At 37.5% G+C, this 19221-nt stretch overlaps 1 protein-coding gene and 1 non-coding gene across 5 annotated transcripts in view; both read left to right on the top strand.

The window, feature by feature from the left end:
* RC3H2 (ring finger and CCCH-type domains 2) overlaps positions 1-19221 on the top strand; it is a 32880-nt gene that overhangs the window by 2513 nt on the left and 11146 nt on the right. For all 4 annotated transcript variants that reach the window (XM_069771231.1, XM_069771228.1, XM_069771230.1 and 1 more), the window contains exons 2-16: positions 6021-6317; positions 7741-7858; positions 8306-8539; positions 9493-9668; positions 10950-11150; positions 11554-11686; positions 11938-12056; positions 12432-12544; positions 13175-13483; positions 13955-14169; positions 15140-15567; positions 16008-16178; positions 17299-17454; positions 18682-18895; positions 19049-19133. In XM_069771231.1, the coding sequence (XP_069627332.1) occupies positions 6087-6317; positions 7741-7858; positions 8306-8539; positions 9493-9668; positions 10950-11150; positions 11554-11686; positions 11938-12056; positions 12432-12544; positions 13175-13483; positions 13955-14169; positions 15140-15567; positions 16008-16178; positions 17299-17454; positions 18682-18895; positions 19049-19133 (2903 nt within the window). In that variant the 5' untranslated portion in view covers positions 6021-6086. The remainder of the gene's footprint in view (positions 1-6020; positions 6318-7740; positions 7859-8305; positions 8540-9492; positions 9669-10949; positions 11151-11553; positions 11687-11937; positions 12057-12431; positions 12545-13174; positions 13484-13954; positions 14170-15139; positions 15568-16007; positions 16179-17298; positions 17455-18681; positions 18896-19048; positions 19134-19221) is intronic.
* Positions 11350-11464, top strand: LOC138682224 (small nucleolar RNA SNORD90). The gene has a single exon (XR_011322383.1). It is a non-coding gene; the product is annotated as a small nucleolar RNA SNORD90 (small nucleolar RNA).

Raw genomic sequence — 19221 nt, 5'->3', positions numbered from 1 at the left:
ACTTGGGGGGGGATTTACCTCTGAATTGAGTGAACTTTGGCAGTCATTGAGCAACCATGAACTTAAATTTGTATTAGTGAATTGTACCACTGTTCATAGGGAATTATTCTTCAGCCACATCTTTTAAGGAGGCAGAGGGGATCTAAGCTTTAATTTTTTAAGAAGATAGCAAGTGAAGCATCCCATAGGTGTTTTGGCAAAACATAGTCTGGATAGACATATATTCTAGTATGTCACCAAGATTTCTCTTGACAATAACTTTTCTAGAATTTAAATTGGGCTGCAGATACTCCCAGTAGCATTAATGTTCAGTGAAAAAACTGCATTGAAATACTATATTTAATGGTCATCACAGACTCTGCTTTATATATAGAATTTGCACGTGATATAAAGACATTTACATGTGACATTATGGAATGTGGAAATAAGCAAGTCTGCTCTGTAAAAAGGATTTATTTTAATTTCAAGCCGTCATAGCTGAATGATGCAAAGCTATTACGGGGATGGCCCTTTTCTAAGCCTTTAATGAAGCTAGTTTTTAGATCTGTAGATGATGGCTGTTGAAGAGAAATGAATAAAAGTTTCTAGCCCTTTCCGAGAATAATTTAATACTGATAACTTGATTATGTGTTTGACTAAGTTTTTGACCCAGTCAGGGTGCTTTGAGAACTACATAACTTAGGAAGGAAGACTTGAAAAAGGTACTTCCTTGCAGTACAAACAAATGATTAATCTGCATAAATGGAAAATTATAATGGAGATCACTTAAAAGAAAAGAAAATACCATGATCTCTGCAGCCAACATTAAGAGCAAGTCAGTATCAAGGACTCTATAATTTAGTGATTAAAAGTCAATTGAATTCTAAGATTTAGGCTTAAATCCACAGTGAGATTGTAATTGGACTACCTTAATTTGTGAAAATGCCATATAATTTCACAAGTTTTTCAAGATTTTTCCTTCATCTGTAGAGAAGACTTGCCCATTGTTCAACACTGACAGAATTGCTCCATGTCGTATTGTTATACAAGCTCTGCTTATTAGACTTTCCTTTGCCTGTGTCGCACAAGGGACCTGATCAAGTCGCCTGAGCAGAGCAGACCTAACGTAGAGCTGCAAGACTGCCACTTCTGTTCAGAAACATGGCTGCTGGTGATACTGCTGCTTCTGGTTTTTTCCTAGGCATTTGCCTAGGCTATGGGGGAACTGAGTGCAAGCCTTCAACCCTTCCTTTGAAAAGGGATGAAACTTGCATATCTTGCATTTTGGTAAATGTCCTGACTCTGGGCAACGTGCAGCTTTGAAGGGGCTGAACCTGTTTCCCTTTGAAGAGAAGAAAGTTTTCTTAGGTTGAGACCCATGCTTACCATGCTACCTAGGAACTGGAGCATGTAGCTGGGGAGGAGGCGCTGACTTTGTTCCTTACTCAAAGAACTATACCTAGATTTGATCCAATGACTGATAAGTAAAAATGCACAAATGATTTTTAAAAATGAAGCAAAATCCAAGTCATCTGCTAGGGCAGCTGAAGATGAGGCTGCAGTTGTCTTTGATGAATATTCAGTCCTTTTTTGTGTGAGGAATACCTTCAAGGGGAGGGACTGAAATTGTCCCGTCTCCAAATGTGTGTGTTTGGATGCTGCTTTGTAAGATGAAAGCGTGGGTTAAAAGTATTTAAAAGTAATTGAATTTGTCTATCTTAGTGTAGATAAGAAATCTGGTCACGGAATTAAGATGTAAGGCAATGCTACCACCACTAACTAAAGAAATCCCTTTCTCTATTTTTGTCTGAAGTTGTTGAACTCCTGAGGTCGTTCTGGTGTGGAGAAGTCAACATCTCCTTCTGGTATCAGGCCTCTAAGCCCTGGATAAAGGTAGACTTTAAGATAAAGCATTGTCATCAGAATTTCTAATTGGCTAGTCCAGGCAATGTTCAGCTCAACGTGCTGGCTCAGTATCCTGCCGTGGGGTTCTGAAACCTCTCCTTGCCTTGCTTTGTGAGTACTGATACTGAATTCGGTAGGCCAAGCGCCAAATGTGCGACATTGCTCTTCATAGATCAAGCCCTCTGTCTTTAAAGGTTTGTTGGAATTCCTGCAGATTTGTGTCATGTCCCTACCTTCCAAATAGCCCTTTATTATATCTGAACAAAATGTAATATTTTTTGGCTGGGTTCTGGTTGGCTGGTGCATATATGCTGATAGATCAGAAAAGTACACAGACAGATAACTGCTGAGCCTCATGCTGTAGCCTTTCCTGAGAAGCATGTGAATTTGGAAGTTTTTCTAGATACTGATTTTCATGGAATGTATGTGCATTTCAGATGTGATGTATCTCTGTCAGGTTTGCTCAAAAATGGTCTAGGGGTCCTGAGGCTCATGTGGGAGAGGAACAGACTAGTCGAACAGCATGATCACCTAAGCTTGGTTTCTTTAGGAAATCAGGATTAAATTATATTTATCATGTCCAAAGGTTGTTGAGTAAGTACAATGACTTAGACTAGTTGCAGAGACCGTCATGGGATTAGGTAGCTGAAAGTTAATGTAAAATAAGAACATCTAAATCTTACAACTTCCATGATTTGTAAATGGTACAGCTGTTTGAGGAAGGTTTTGGGGCTTCACCTTTCTCCCCTTCCACTCCACCTTCCAATTTCATAAACTATTCTGGTCAAAAATTATCATGAGAAAATCAGTCACTTATCGTTGTTACTCCACTCCATTGCAACCATTACTGTAGTGGGAAAATGTTATTGTATTAGAAACAGAAAATTACTCAACTGTAATAGTTTTTATTTATTATATAATTTCTGAACTTAGGCTTGTGTGTTTTTCAGTTTGTCATCTGAAGTGTGGCTTCTAATAGTAATACTATAACATTTATTGTGACTATACTATGTAAAGATCTTTCAATTAAAACTACTAGGTCTGTTCAATCTGTTTGCCTTGAATGTTTGGCCAGTTTCTGTATCAGCCATTTCTTTGGGATTTTTTTTTTTTTTCAGAGTGCTTCTACTTTGACAGGCAAGAGAAGCCCTGTGTATGTGTAGAGATAGACAGCATGTCTGCCAAAATGAACAGATAGACCAAGGGTAATTGTTCTGAGTGTACTGCCTGTTAAAAACAAAACCAAAATGATTTCTAGTTTACCTTCTTTATTATGCTCTCCTCCTTGTGTTTGCTCAGTTTAGAGCACTGGAGCAATTTGTTCTGCAAGAGGACATCCCTGAAATACACTGTTTCTGACAAGGAGCAAGAATCTATTAAACATTTGGCTTATGCTTTTTGTAGAAGTTGACATGATAATTAGGAGATGTGAGATTGTTTTCTTAACACACTGGAGTGCAAGAATGGCAGGATAGCTGGCATGCTTAATAGAGTATGGAGACTTCCTCTGCGTATGGCTGCTTGAAGTCGAAGGAGTTGAGAGCTTTCCCCAGCTGTTTGCTGATTTAATTAGATTTTTTCCTGTCAAGAAATCTGAAGGTCAACACATGCTTAGTAGAATCTGTCACTTACGATGATTAAATACCCAGAGATAGATCTTTAAAAATCTTAAAAAAACCCACCACTTTAAGAATCTGTTGTGTTCATTTCTATGCTGGTCAGGAAAACAAACGACTATATTTTAAAAGCTTGTAAATAGAGAGGTGGCTGTTTCTTGCAGGTCTCTGAAGTATCGGTGGAAACTGAATGTGTGTACTGTCTCAGAGCAGAGATTCCTGCATTTGAGATAATTAATGAGCAGTGTGGAAATAGAGACTGTTTATTAGGAGATTGTTAGTGACCAACAACATATTAGCAAATGAGCTGTGTGTGTAGTAGCCTTTTCTTACACTTTTCCCTGTGTGAGTCATGATGGTAGCACACTTCCCAGAGTCGTCTAGTTTGTGCTGTTACCTGTGTCATGCAGTCAGACAGGTGAAAAAATGCCAGTCTCAGTCCTAGGTCAGCAGCAGTGTTGGTGTTAGTATCTTGACGTTTCTGGTAATGCTGGCAAAAGGCTTTAAGAAGAGTGTTTGCTGCAAGGCTTTACACTACAATTCTGTGCATCTCTTGTCCTGCTGTTTTGGTAGGAAAGCTGAAGTAGATGTGCTGAAGGAAATGGTGGGATTTCTTAGAGAGGAATTAAAAATCTTTCTATGCATGTTGGCTCATTGTTTGGTTTTGCTGTTATTTGTTTTGCTTTTGAATTTCCTTGGTTAAAAGACATATGTAGTAATAGCAGATTAAAGAGGACTGCAATTTTTTTTATCCCTGCAAGAGCTTTGATTGTGCTTTCCTAGAAGTTGGATGAAAATCTATTTTATCCAATGCCTGTGAATATTCTGGCTTATGTTGAAACTGTTAGCCCAGCAGTTTGGTTTTGAAGGGACAGGTTCAACTTTCAGTTTGTTGTGTTTTACACTTGTTATGGGAATTCATTTGGGGGAAAAATTGCTGCATAATATTGAAAACCTCACTGAGATAAGGACATATTGTACAAGTATCCTGTTACTTAAAGGGCACTGAATGTTCGTAGTACTAAATAGAATTTCTAAACAGATGGTCATAATTAACATAAAATACATCCACAGATAGAGTCTATTTGGTGTTCTAGTAATTATTTCAATGGTCCAATACTTTAGCATTAATTAAACTGTAGCACAGCCAACAATGGAATTGCAGTAGTTACTGAATTCAAACATGGAGGGAAGATCTCAGCTTCCTCAAAACAATTACCTTTTTTTCCATCATCAGAGAAAAAAAATAGAATGTTAAACATGTAATTAAAACATTTGTGTATTGGAGTTTCTAACAAGCTGCTAGGAGAAGCTTGTTCATAGCCTTGAAGTGAACTAACTGGTCTCTAGGTTGCATAGAAAGTCAACATCATTGCACATTGCAGCAAAGGGTGGGGCTGTTTAGCTCTTAGATGAAGCTGTGAATTTAAATCTTCATGACGAAAGCTTGAATGTAAACGGTTTCAATGAACTTCTTAGGCCTGTTATCTTTTTCAAGAACATAAGTTATATAAGATGGGATGTCTTTCAGAACAATTTCTACATATTCAGATTTTTCTTTGGAATACAATTTTGTAAATGATTTGCATGGCACTACTGCATAGAGTGAGATGTTTCAAAAGAAAAGACTTAGTAGCAAGCCAGCCAAAGTTATTGCTTGCTTTATTATAAGTTTTGTCCTAAATACCTGGATTTTCCACACATTAGATTTTCTTGCTGTGAGTTCATGGAAGTGGAGTTGCATTGTTGTGTAAGGTAGAGATGTGAAAAGCAAAACCGAATACAGCAAACTCTGCCCTTGTATGCTCTGGTGGGTTCTTGGGAGAAAAGTTTGAAGTAACACAAGAGAATAATAAAACTAAAAACTAATCTCTCATTCTTTTTGTGTTTTCTTATGATTCTTAACTTTTGTTAATTGGTTTGTCTTTTACAGAAAGAGAAAATGTCTTTTTTTTTTTAAAAAAAAAGCAAAGCTATGTTTAGTTTGGTGTCTGAGTAAGATCTACAGAAGGAAGGCATTGTTCTACTTCAGTTCAAATGGAAGTAACATTTTAACTCCCCCCTTCCCTGCTAACAAACAAAAAAACCAAAAAAAAATTCTGTGTCCTCTCCCCACCCCAGGCCCATTCTACAACCAGGGAGTGCTTTCAGGGTTTTGAAAACTTGAGCTTAGATGAGACAGTGTGAGAGATGGTTGTTGTGATTCACGCCTTTACATTTTCTGTGCCAATAAATGTCTTCCTCTTCCTACGCTAAAGGTGTATTTAATCCTGTGAGAAGAACTGTAATGCTATTTATTGTGCATAGGTTCAAGTTCAACTTACAGTAGTCTGCATTAATTCAGTTCATGAGCCTTTTTTGGTACAATTATTAAACTAACAGGAAGTTGAGTTTTTTGAGTACTTTGACATAAGGATTTGGTTTTATTCTGTAAAATGTTGAAATGGTGGGGTTTTTTAATTAAAAATAATTCTAAATTACCAGAAAGCATGTTTTAAATACTCTGTTATTCACTTACAGCTGCCAAAACATAGTACAGTGAAATAATGGTCTGCTAGCCTGCTAAACAAGTGTCCAGCTTCCACAATGCCTGTGCAGGCAGCTCAGTGGACAGAATTTCTGTCCTGCCCAATCTGCTACAACGAGTTTGATGAGAATGTGCACAAACCCATCAGCTTAGGTTGCTCTCACACTGTCTGTAAGACCTGCCTGAACAAGCTTCATCGCAAGGCATGTCCTTTCGACCAGACTGCCATCAATACAGACATCGATGTGCTTCCTGTAAACTTTGCACTCCTCCAGTTAGTTGGAGCCCAGGTATGATTTAAGCAGCTCTTTGTTTTGCCACTTTGTGTTATTACCGTTTACTTGCCAGTTGCAATACGCGTACTGATCTTTTACCCTTGTTATAGTCTAAAAAAAAAAAATGGTCAGACTTTAACTTTGTAATATTTAGAAGTCCATACATACTCTAAAAGCAACCACACCATTTTCAGGACCATCCTCTTCTCATAAAATGAAAACATGTTCTAGTTGTAACCTGAATTCTGGTTTAAAAAGGCTCTTGAACTGTGACTGGAGAAAAATACCCGTTAGGAAATAGACAGTTATCTGTCACAATTGTCATTAGAAAACTGAACCTGCAGATTGCACTCATTCATCATACTCTTGCAATGAATCTTCTTTCTACATGTCACATGTTCGAAAGTAGCTAGCTGTTCAGCCAAGTTTCAGAAGCGTGTGTGTGTAAAATTTTTTGTAAAATATGCATGATGATTGCTTTTCAGTTGCGTTTTCAGACACTGGCTAATCAGACCAGGAATGTTCCCTGTGCTGTCTCGTAGCAGTGGCAAAACAGCGATTATATAATCAGTACTATGCTTTATGGAGACTAAATAAGTCTGTTCACCTTATGCTGATTCATATGCTTTCTCATATTACTCTTGCTATAACACCTGGGGGATGCAGTAAGAAGATGCTTTTTACTTTGTTTTTTAATGTCTCATCACATGCCTTGACACAGCTATTTGTAATAATACTGTCTATGTCAAAGTGGTTTGTTTCTCAAGTTCACATGTTCCTTTTTTTTATTTCTAAGTTTGTGTCAAATCTCTGCCTTGATCTTACAACATTCATTTTCCTGGTCTCCTAGCTTCTTGCAATGTCTTTCAAACAATTTAATGTATTGTGACTAATACTCCCTGTATTTTCATTGCCTGACCTTGTTACTCTACTTGGAGTTCTTTTCCACCAAGTTTGCTAATGCTTCTCTCTAAAGATTTCAGCATGCCCAAATTACGCTTAAATTATTTTTTTAACTTTGCTTTTGATTTTTTTCGTATTATTTTCTTGCCAGTTAATTTTGTCTCTCTGTAGTAAATCATGCTGATCTTGTACACTGATCATCCTCTCAAGTAATGTGTTCTTAATTCATCTTTTAAGTAGCTTCTCATTAGACCTTGGTTATTGTTTTCTATCCTACTTTTGTTCTTAATGTGTTGAGTACTAACAAAAATAATCTTTCATCACCCTGATCCTCATCATGTGTCCTGTTTGGTTTTCTTTATTATATTCTACATACCTTGGGTGGGTCTTGTCTTTCACTTCTCTAAAAAGCAGTGTACATCTGCAGTGTTATGTAATTAATAGTAGTGATGTTGGTACCATCACAGGCATATCATATAGGTCAGCTGGGTATATGTAATTCTTCTCCCTCCTCCTCCCCCTTGCATTTTCTTAGGTACCTGATCATCAGACAGTAAAGTTGAGTAACGTAGGAGAGAACAAACATTATGAAGTAGCAAAGAAATGTGTTGAGGATTTGGCACTCTACTTAAAGCCATTAAGTGGAGGAAAAGGTGAGTCTACTGAACAGTGGAATTTTGATGTAGCTTACTTTTAACAGCATTGTGTTTTCAGCACTGGTTTTAGATGTCAATGGGATAATCCTCTAATTTTTGTAATAAAATGCCCCTTAGGTCTTTAAAAGCTTATTCACACCTGTGACACTTGATTTTTTTTTTTTAAAGTTTACAAAATAGTTTTTTTTATTTAATAATATTACCTTGGGGCTAACTTTGTACTAAAAGCTGAACTTTCCTCAAAGGATGGGTTTGTCAATTTAAGACTTTCATTAAAATCCTGTTCGATAATGAATTACAGGGTTGCCTAAGAGAAGGGGAGATACCTGTGACTAGTGTGCAAGTCCTAGAGAAAGACACATACCATTAGACATGTTTTTTTGTCTTACTCAGATAAATGTCTGATTAGAAGCAATAGTTTGCCTTTTCTCTCTTTCTTTGAAGGTGTTGCAAGCTTGAATCAGAGTGCACTGAGCCGTCCAATGCAAAGGAAGCTTGTGACACTGGTGAATTGTCAGCTGGTGGAGGAAGAGGGTCGGGTTAGAGCTATGAGGGCAGCTCGATCACTGGGAGAGAGAACCGTTACAGAACTGATCTTGCAGCACCAAAATCCTCAGCAGCTTTCTGCCAATCTTTGGGCTGCTGTCAGGGCACGAGGATGCCAGTTTCTAGGACCAGGTAAGGTACCCATAGAATCTGCAACAGTGTATATTTAGCTGTACCTTAACAAAACAATCTTTGGAAATTTCTTCAGTTGAAGATGTAATTACTTCCGGTTTTCAACTTCTTGCCAGGAAGAAAGGAGAAGGAAAGAAAACATAGACAAGTTAGTAAAATCTGCTGTTTTAAAGTTTGGGTTGATTTTTGTCTCATCCCACCCTTACTAACTTCTTCAAAATTGTGAGGAACTATTTCAAAAAGTCCTGGCAAAGAAGAGTAAATAAGCATGCTTTCTGCACAGTTTGTAATGCAGTGTAACTGTTAACACAGGTTGGTTGTACTGCTCCCTGTGATTAGAATTGGATAGGAAACTGCAAATGCTCTGTTGTTCATACTTTAGCTGCAAATACAATCAGCCTAACTTTAGTTGCAGCATACTTTAATTTTAAAATTTATAATGATCACATTTATATCTTTGATAGAAACAGCAAATTCCTAGTTAAGAATGCTGCTGAAGCAAGCACAGAAATGAGAAGGAAATTCTGTTTAAACTGGAAGTAATTCTCTCTTGATTCCAATAACTGATGATAGCATTCCTGTACTGTTCCCATATTTATTTTATACAGTTTCATGGTGTAGCATTGATGAGATGACCAAAATGACAAAGGCTACAAGACGGCATAGTGGAGAAAAGTATACAAACTGTACTACTGATGTGTTTATTACTGAAAATTAGTCTTAGCTCTTGAAGTTTGCTGTGCTTAGAGTGCTTCGAAGTCCTTCTTCTAAACTAGCAAATTTCTTAAAATGTTTACAAAGCTTTTTTTTATTATGGTTAGTGAAATAAAAAGTAATAAGGAATTACATTCAAGATGATTCAGATGCTCCTACTTACCGTGTTAATACATGATAGGCTTGCTGTTTTTTGGCAATATATTTCACTTCCTATCCTTTATTTTTGTGTGTTAAAGCTATGCAAGAGGAGGCACTGAAACTTGTATTACTGGCACTGGAAGATGGCTCTGCACTCTCAAGAAAAGTTCTGGTACTTTTTGTTGTGCAAAGGCTAGAACCAAGATTTCCTCAGGCCTCTAAAACAAGCATTGGTCATGTTGTGCAGCTACTGTATAGAGCATCATGCTTTAAGGTAAAATACCAATATTTGAAGCTTGTTACTGTGAACTAGTGCAGCTCCAGAAAATCCAATCTAGGATTAGTATCTTGCACCTGTAAAATGTTACATAAATTCAGTTTCCACACATTTGAATAGTTTAGACTATAAGATTTTTATCTAGAACTGTCATGAAGTAATTGTTTGATATTTAAAATTCCCTGCAAAAGGAATAAATGATCACATGTGGAATTAAGCCGGAATAGATTCTGAAATTATTGCCCTCATTATTAACTGCCCGTCATCTGGAAATTATCTCCCCTGAAAGAGGCATGAAACCTGACTCTGTAGGCACTCTTAGCCTGCTTCAGGTGAAGTATTTTAATATAATCACTTCTGACTTTATTTAGATTGATAAGAGTTGACCATGTCCAGACATGTCACACTGGCCTGGATGCTCTCAAAGCTTAGAATCCAATCCCAGCATTCTAAAGAAAACTTTTGGAGTACTGTAGTCCTGGGAACAACACCGGGCATGAGAGGGACACCATGCACAGAGAGTGCTCTCAGCCTGAGCTCCAACATTGCTTTCCCACACATTTGTCACTCTCTCTCCGTTTTCTTTTGTCTGTATCTAGCTGCCTTGCACTGAAGAGTTCCTTTTATTTTTAATATGTAGGGGTGGGTTGTTTAAACTGAATATTCCCAACTCTGTATCTGGAGAAGAATGAAAAGTTAATTCCATGGGTCTCTTCTTTTTGAATCACAGTTAAAAACATGATTATCACAACGTCACTAAACTAAACATTAAAATAATGACACCTGTTGCTCTCCTTTATGACAAATGTCTTCTGTAACCTAAGAGTTTTGCTTAACATTTACAGTGGGCTCTAGGTTAAATATTCTGTTCTTTAAATGTCAGTATCTTGAAATTTTTCTTCCTTTTTATTATTTAAGTCATTTCTAGAGACTTTCATGTTTCTTTAAGTCATCTTTTAATATTGCATAGCAAAAACTACTAGTAGAACTACTAAATATCTAACTATCTCCTGTGACTTAAGCAAATCTGATTACTTTCCTAGTTGGAAGTAGTGAGTTGGTATAGTTTTGCACCTGTGATCCTGTAAAAACTTCAAGAGCTGGCATTTCTGCCTGTGCACTGCTAGCTAAGTGGATGAATACATGGAAGAAAACAAAGTATATGCTAAATATAAAAAAGCAATACTGTTGTGATTTGTGCTGTGTAACTGTTTTTTTCTGATGGACTTGGAGATTTTTTTGTTAAAGGAGGAATATTTAACTATTACAATTTATTAGGTCACTAAAAGGGATGAAGATTCTTCTCTGATGCAACTTAAAGAAGAGTTTCGGAGTTACGAGGCTTTGCGGAGAGAACATGATGCCCAAATTGTTCACATTGCCATGGAAGCAGGACTTCGAATATCACCAGAACAATGGTCTTCCCTTCTTTATGGTGACTTGGCACATAAATCACACATGCAATCCATTATTGACAAGGTTTGTCAAAGGGATGATTTTCGTATCTTTGTAGGATTAGGTTTGACTATTAAACGTTATAATAAAAATCCAAGAACCACTTGAGTTAACTTTTTGTCTTTAGTCATATCAAATATTAATTAAAACTAGAATGAAGGTGTTTTCCCCACTGTAGTGTATTCTTTATATGAAGACGTTTTGGTTTTCAGTCGTTCAAGGCTAATTCCCTTTCTTGTGTCTTATGATGAAGCTTCATAGGGCAGATTCTGAGCTGAGAAATAAAATTTCTCTCCACTGATACTCTCTATATGCCATCTGAAGACACTACATATTGTGTTTAGGAAGCAGATGTAATGTAAATCTTTTTAAGATTAGTAGTTCACAGTTGTAAGATGCAGCACACTAACGTTCACTTTGTTTTCAGCTCCAATCTCCGGAATCTTTTGCAAAGAGTGTACAAGAATTGACAATTGTCTTGCAGCGCACGGGGGATCCTGCAAATTTAAATAGGCTGAGGCCTCATTTAGAGCTCCTGGCAAACATAGATCCAAATCCAGGTATGCAAATGAAGCTTTTTAAACATTTCTTGATATTTTTCGTATCTGGCAAAGTAAATTATTAAGATGATAACCTGCATTCCAGGTTTCAAAATTCCCATTAATTAACATAGTATGTCATAAACTCTTCTTCAGACTCTCTGAATTGTGTCCTAGTACTTGGTGTTTTGAAGTACTAGAAGAGTTGCCTCTTATTTATGATACTGCTGGAAATATTGACAGAATGACAGGCCTGCTTTTAATAATTTTAGATGCAGCATCTCCAACATGGGAGCAGCTGGAAAATGCAATGGTGGCTGTAAAGACTGTGGTACATGGACTGGTGGATTTCATTCAGAATTACAGTAGAAAAGGCCATGAAACTCCACAGGTAACTATATTCGATGGTTGCATTATATGTCTTAATGTACCTATACTGAAAGATGCAACTTTGAAAAATTACTATTGATTTGAAATATTTATAGCCTTTTCTGTGGAATAATTGATGATACTGTTATTTACTGCATTCAGATTTTTAGAATTTAATGTTTCTGAATATGGAATGCAGCAGAGCTTGCTGTAGTGAGATCCATACAATGGCATAGTAGCCCATCAGCAAGAAATTTTCTTAGTTTTCTGATTAAAGGTGGAAAATGTAAAAACATATCGTGGATGCATTTTGTGTATTTTAAGCCTATTTTTATGTAAATCTCTGTAAGATTGTAAGAGGAATGTCTTGTGTGTTTTGTTGTGTTTTTTTTTAAAGCCACAACCAAATAGCAAATATAAAACAAGTATGTGCCGAGACCTTCGACAGCAAGGGGGATGTCCAAGAGGAACAAACTGTACATTTGCTCATTCTCAGGAAGAGCTTGAAAAGTGAGTGTGGGAGACTTTTTTTTTTCCTTCTCCTTTTTAATTTAAATCCAAGCAATCTCCTTAGAATTTTGAAAACAGTTTCTTCTATACATTTATTCATTCGGAAGGATTTGTGAATCTCTTGAAGTAACAACTCTTTACATGAAATTGAAGGTACGGTAAAGCAATGTCTGCAAACTAATTCCAGTTTTATTTTTTATTTTACCCCATATGAAGTTAAAATTTCCTTTCCTGGAACTGAGCCTAGGCTCAGTGTCTGTGAGGGATTGGTTATATCACCTACAAGAGAGAGAATGTTAATTGCATTTTAATTGATTATGGAATAAAGTGAGTTATTTGAACAGTATGCAAGATCTGCATTCTCGAAGCTGTTTTCACTGAAATCCATTTTCAAAGAACTGCAGAAGTGGATCTTCTACAAGGAGAGATGATCTTTGGATACAAGGAAGACATCGATGTTCTATTTGCAGATTGTTGAAAATAAGCACCAGTTTTTGAAGTCTTGTAATTTTTGGATATCGTGTTCTTCTCAATCCCTTTTGCTAGTTTTACAAATACATTAAACTTCACAATAAGCACTTTTAAAATCGTCTGTCTTTTGTGTGTGTTTGTACATGTGTTTGTTTATAGGTATCGCTTGAGGAACAAAAAAATCAGTGCAACAGTGAGAACATTCCCCCTTCTAAATAAAGTTGGCGTAAATAGCACTGTCTCAACCACAACAGGAAACGTGATTTCTGTCATAGGAAGCCCTGAGGCAACAGGGAAGATGGTGCCAAGTACTAATGGAATAGCTAATCTAGAAAGTGGTGTTCCCCAGTTGATACCTCGCTGTGCGGACACCTCCTTGAGAGCTTTGGAGAACACCAAGAAAGGAGGGAAGACTGGAGCCAATGGCCAGAATGTTTCTGGATCCCCTACAGAATCACTACCTGAAAAGTAGGTAACTTTTTTTTTCATAAAGATAACCAAGCATAACATTTTGCTTTTAGATTATCATGGAGTTTGTGGATGGCAAATAATAGAAACCAAGAAGGGCACACATAGTGCGTACTCCCTTAATAATCCTGGAAACTTTCTAGTTTGGGAGTTTTCCCTTAAAACTTTTTTAGATGCTTCTCCAGGAAGTACTGAGCCTCTAAAATTTTCGAAGCCTTTGTCTTTACCAGAATACACTTATAAGTGGTATGTAAGCTTCTGGATACGTACCAAAACATTTATATCCACTTTTGAGCTCTCTTAGGAGAAAGTCTAAGATGTAGTAGTAGTATCAGTTTGGGGTATGAAAAACAAAATTCCAGAGGAAATGACATGGCCCAAATTTCCACATTACATGGGAGTGTACATGAAGAGATGACTCACAGAAATAAGTAAAGATCTGCTTAATTATTTCTTGGTAATCCTTTTCAGTAAAATTGGTTCTCCACCCAAGACTCCTGTAAGCCAGGCAGCAGCTACCTCAGCTGGTCCTCCTAATATTGGAACAGAAGTTAATTCTGTGCCTCCAAAATCCAGCCCGTTTGTTCCTAGAGTACCTGTCTACCCTCCACATTCTGATAATGTTCAATATTTCCAAGATCCCAGGACTCAGCTGTCATATGAAGTTCCACAGTACCCGCAGACAGGTGAGTAAGATGAGCACTGAATCAAAAGTAGCTCTGAACTTTTCTCTAGATAAGCCTGAATGCTGAGAAGTAACTTTTATCTCAGTTTTGTGGATTTTTTTTTTTTAAATATCAGCCAAATCTTCACTTAATGGAATACTAATCTGGTCTGTTGCTGAGTATGGGGAGGACTTGTAGTTTGCTCCCAGTCTTGGTGGTTCTTGTCTTTGTGTGCTGTATGTTATGCAACTGGTACCTCAGCATCCAGAAGAGCTCAAACCTCAAGGTCTTTCATCTACTTCTTCCTTTGTTAGCATTTAATTGCATTTATTTAGGCTGGCTCACCTCATGCTCTGTCCGTGAGGGTATCCATAGAAAGGATTCAGACCCAGAGGCATAGCATGCTTCTACTGTGAGACTTAAACATTTTTGTGCTTGCTGAAATGTTTTTGAAAGGTTTCAGTCACCTTTTTAGGTTGCAGTGTGCGTGTTTATATTCAAGCAAACAATTAGATGTTACAGCATCGGGTCATTCAGAAGCTCTCAAGGTAGAGGTGTTCAAACAGTCCTCTCCAAAGAAAAAAGAATAAGCCAAGCGTGAAGTGTTTATTTATGGACCTTTGGAATTACTTTTTTTTAGCAATATAGCTTTTTATTTTGGAGATAACTATTTTAACTTCCTATATAAAGAAGTGCTTAAGATGCTGTCTTTTCAGTTACATAGTTATACCATAGTACATAGGAGCAATGGCAGAGAAATTCCATTTTCCAAATTGGGTCAAGGTGGTAAAGCATCAGCACTACATCTGCAAATATGGTTGTCATACATGAAATTATGTTCCACAGAAAAATGATAGGGTCAGTAACAGGTTTGTACAGTGTGACTCTTCATTTTCTAAAGGTACTTATCAACACTGTTTACAGTTTTAGAAGGTGTAAAATTCTGGGTCATTTGTGGTTACATTAAATATGCCTTTTTCCAATTTTTAAGGATATTATCCACCACCTCCAACAGTACCAGCTGGTGTGGCTCCCTGTGTTCCTCGCTTTGTGAGGTCCAATAACGTTCCAGAATCCTCCCTCCCACCTGCTTCCGTGCCATATGCCGATCATTACAGTACATTTCCCCCTCGAGATCGACTGAATTCTCCTTACCAACCTCCTCCTCCGCAGCCGTATGGACCAGTTCCTCCTGTCCCTTCTGGAATGTATGCTCCAGTTTATGACAGCAGGCGCATCTGGCGCCCACAGATGTACCCACGAGATGATATTATTAGGAGCAATTCTTTACCTCCCATGGATGTGATGCACTCATCTGTCTATCAGACATCATTACGTGAGAGATACAACTCTTTGGATGGGTATTACTCTGTGGCTTGTCAACCTCCAAACGAACAGAGGACTGTGCCTTTACCAAGGGTAAGTGAGAGCCAGAAGGGGAAGGATGTAGTCTTGGTTTTGAAGGTCATTACTGAAAAGTTGGTAAATAATTAGCATAGACCTCTTCTGTTTATTTGGGGTTACAGTGATCAAGACTTGTGGCCTGGACAAAGTTCTTGTTTTGTTTTTAACCTTAATAAAATAGACTTGTAAAATAGACCACTCTAATCTGCATTAGGACCAGAGCCCCTCTGCCTCTTTAATTCCCATGCATGTTGCTTGAACTAATTATATATTTAAGATTGGAGTTGCCATACATGGGCCAGGTTCTCCTGCAAATCCTTGTGAAATTCTTCTAGTGATCTCAGTGGAAGGTTACAGACCCAAGGGAATTTGGGGGTCCAAGCGTGTCTCCTGCAAGCATCTGCCTTTTGATTAGAGTATTATAGGATATACAGTCCTATATTTATTATTGCTAGGAGCCTTGTGGTCATTTGAAGACTGGTTATGATGAGCAATTGAGACGGAAGCCGGAGCAATGGGCGCAGTACCACACACAGAAAACTCCTCTGGTATCGTCAACCCTTCCTATGGCAACACCATCTCCAACACCACCTTCTCCTCTCTTCAGTGTAGATTTCAGCACAGAGGTGGGAAGCCAAAGTACTTCTGTATTTTCCCTTCCTGTTTCTGTAAGATGCCATTTAATATTTCTAGTAAAGCTTTTCTACCTACCATCTATTGTTCATAGAATTAATTTAATCTTCCAGCAAAAGGAAAGTAATATCTAATAATGAATGCATTCAGTTTGATATCAAGGCAATGCTAAACATGATTGTGGAAAAAAAGTCCAGAAGTTAAGTGATTCAATTTACCCTCACTAAAGGAAATGTAATTTCATTGAACTAGCTTTGTGAACCTCCAGGTTTTTGTGTACGGAACAACAGTTGTTTTCCATTAAGAAGGATCTTTTATACTCCAAATGGCACTATGACATGATGTGTAGAGTGAATCAAGCTGCAAATACTTGTCAAGTCTCAGAGAATACATACCCCTTAAAAGTGGCAAAAGGCATTGGTAGAACATTGTGTACTTATGTGAGAAGTTCTGTAAACAGGAATGGAAACTCAACAAATAGGAATAGTGTGCTTTTGAAGGAAAAAAAACACATAACTTGTGAAATGTATTTTCTGTATGTGTAAATTAAATGGATCCAAGAAACTGGATTGAGAACCACTGTGCCAAGCACTCTTTGCTGTGGTTAGACAGTTCTGTTGATGTTAAACTCTGATTATCCGGAAAAGGTCTTGTAGGGCAGGTGTACCTGAAGTCCCTTATGGGCACATTTAAGATAGATCAGGATTTAGTCCTTTTCATCCAGATTGGAGAGTTCCAAGTCATACTTCTATCTGCCACTGGCTTATACATTAAAGGAAAATGCATGGCTTCCTCTCAATTTAATTACTGCAGGTATTTGGCTGAAGAAACCTGCCATTAACATAGTGGCACTGATTTCAGTCTCTCATCTTGGCAGATCAGGCAGTTCTTCATAGCGGCAAAGCTTGCCCTTCTTTGACAGCTGTCAGCTGCACTGATTTAAAATTTGACAGGACAGGTTATGTTGTCCCTAAGTCAAGTCTTGAATATGGCTAGAACTCCTTGATTGACTTTTGAGATAATTTAATTAAATAGCAGTAAATGTCTTTTCTTATTTTAAGACTGTATTCCCTGTTTTTATTATTCACTGCTTATTTATTCCCTTTTCCATAGTTCTCAGAGAGTGTCAGTGATTTGAGTGGAACTAAATTTGAGGAAGACCATCTCTCTCACTATTCACCGTGGTCTTGTGGCACTATTGGCTCTTGTATAAATGCTATCGACTCAGAGCCCAAGGATGTGATTGCCAATTCAAATGCCGTGTTAATGGTAGGGGTTTTCTGCATGTTATCTCATTAGTGTAATGATACTTACATGCTGAAGTGTCTTCTGTTTGGTTAAAAAAGCCTTTTTTTTTTTTTTTTAAGTTGATAGCTTCTATTATTAGTATTTTAAAGTAGGTCTGCCCATTTGAAGTTGTTTGGAATATCATTTCCCAGTTTTGTAAATAAACAATGTATTCAGTGACAGAATGTAGTGCCATGAATAAAACTCTCAGATGTCTGAAACAGCTATTTTAATAACAGATCTCTGTAAGTCAAACTTGTAGCCAAAATATTTTGAGTGGGTGGTCTGTAAACTGATAAGAATGAATTAATTTTAAATGTGTTCTGTGATTATTAGAGTGGGATAAAAATTTTTGACTTCTTAATTTTGTTTGTATCTCTTCAGAGTTCTTTATATAAATGTATATGTGTACACATACATCCTTACAATTTCTGAGGCATCTAAAATAGTCTCAGAATATGTTGTAGTGGCAGGTTTGGTTAATACAGGGTCATTGTGGCCAGTTCAGAGCAGGTGTTCCCATTGCAGAAATACATTTCCTATTTGGCTTAAATGCAATAGTCCATCATGTATGAATGAATCCCTGGCCTTTTCAGGATTCTAAGATTTGTTACGTTGCCATTGTTTCAGAAAATCGTTCCTTTGAAGTTAATCCCAAGAGTTTAATGGCAACATAAGTGTGAAATAAAATACAACTTACTTTTTATCACCCAATTCCCATGAGAGGAAAAAAAAGCTAACTGAAAGACTTTAGGGAACAAAAAGTACATAGCCTGAATCACGGAATACAGCCTACCCCTAGAGGGGTAGGAGCTCATGCTTTTTGGAGACTTTCTGCTATATAGTGTAGCAGGCTACCTTTATGTTCTATGAAACAAGTGTAACCAAATCTCATCCCAAGCCTTCTTTTATACTGCCTCCTTCAAGTATAGGAAAGGGTTCTGAAGGACCTTAAAGCATACTGGAACTTTGCCTGGAAATACAAGCTTGGAAAAGCAAAATTACTTCCACTAGCAGTGGCAACAGCTTTCTCGTGGTCAGTTTGCCATTAAAGGGCAATAGTTAAATCATTGAGGACCATCTTGGCTCTCTAGTTGGACAGATTATCAGCATTGTATTTTGCAACAATAATCAGAAGGTTATTGGGAAGCTGAAGAATCTGAATAACCTCAAATGAGTCCATATGTCTTCTATCTCCTAAATGTGTAGGATTTGGACAGCGGGGATGTTAAAAGGAGAGTGCATTTATTTGAAACTCAGAGAAGGGCAAAGGAAGAAGATCCTATAATCCCATTTAGTGATGGACCGATCATCTCCAAGTGGGGTGCAATCTCCAGGTCATCCCGCACGGGTTATCACACGACAGATCCTATTCAGGCCACTGCTTCCCAAGGAAGTGCTACTAAGCCCATCAGTGTATCAGGTACAAGTACAGGCTTCGTATGACAATATAGCATGCATCATGAGCATTTCATCTTGTTCATGCTTACTACAGCAGTGAAGATGCTAAGAGTTAAAATACCTGTATGTCCGACTTTAAGAACAGATAAGATAACGGTATCTTAATTTATTACAGATTATGTCCCTTATGTCAATGCTGTCGACTCAAGATGGAGCGCCTATGGCTCAGATTCTACTTCATCAGCACGTTATGTGGAACGGTATGGACTTTTTTCTGTGTTCTGTTAAAAGCATTTTCTATAGCTTGCTGTTCTTCAAAATCCAGAATGTGGGGGGAAAAAAATCTGG

Source organism: Haliaeetus albicilla, chromosome 26 (genome assembly GCF_947461875.1).
Source record: "Haliaeetus albicilla chromosome 26, bHalAlb1.1, whole genome shotgun sequence".
Taxonomy (NCBI): domain Eukaryota; kingdom Metazoa; phylum Chordata; class Aves; order Accipitriformes; family Accipitridae; genus Haliaeetus; species Haliaeetus albicilla.
Note: the sequence above shows the minus strand (reverse complement) of the source record. Positions and strands in the feature narration are given on the sequence as shown.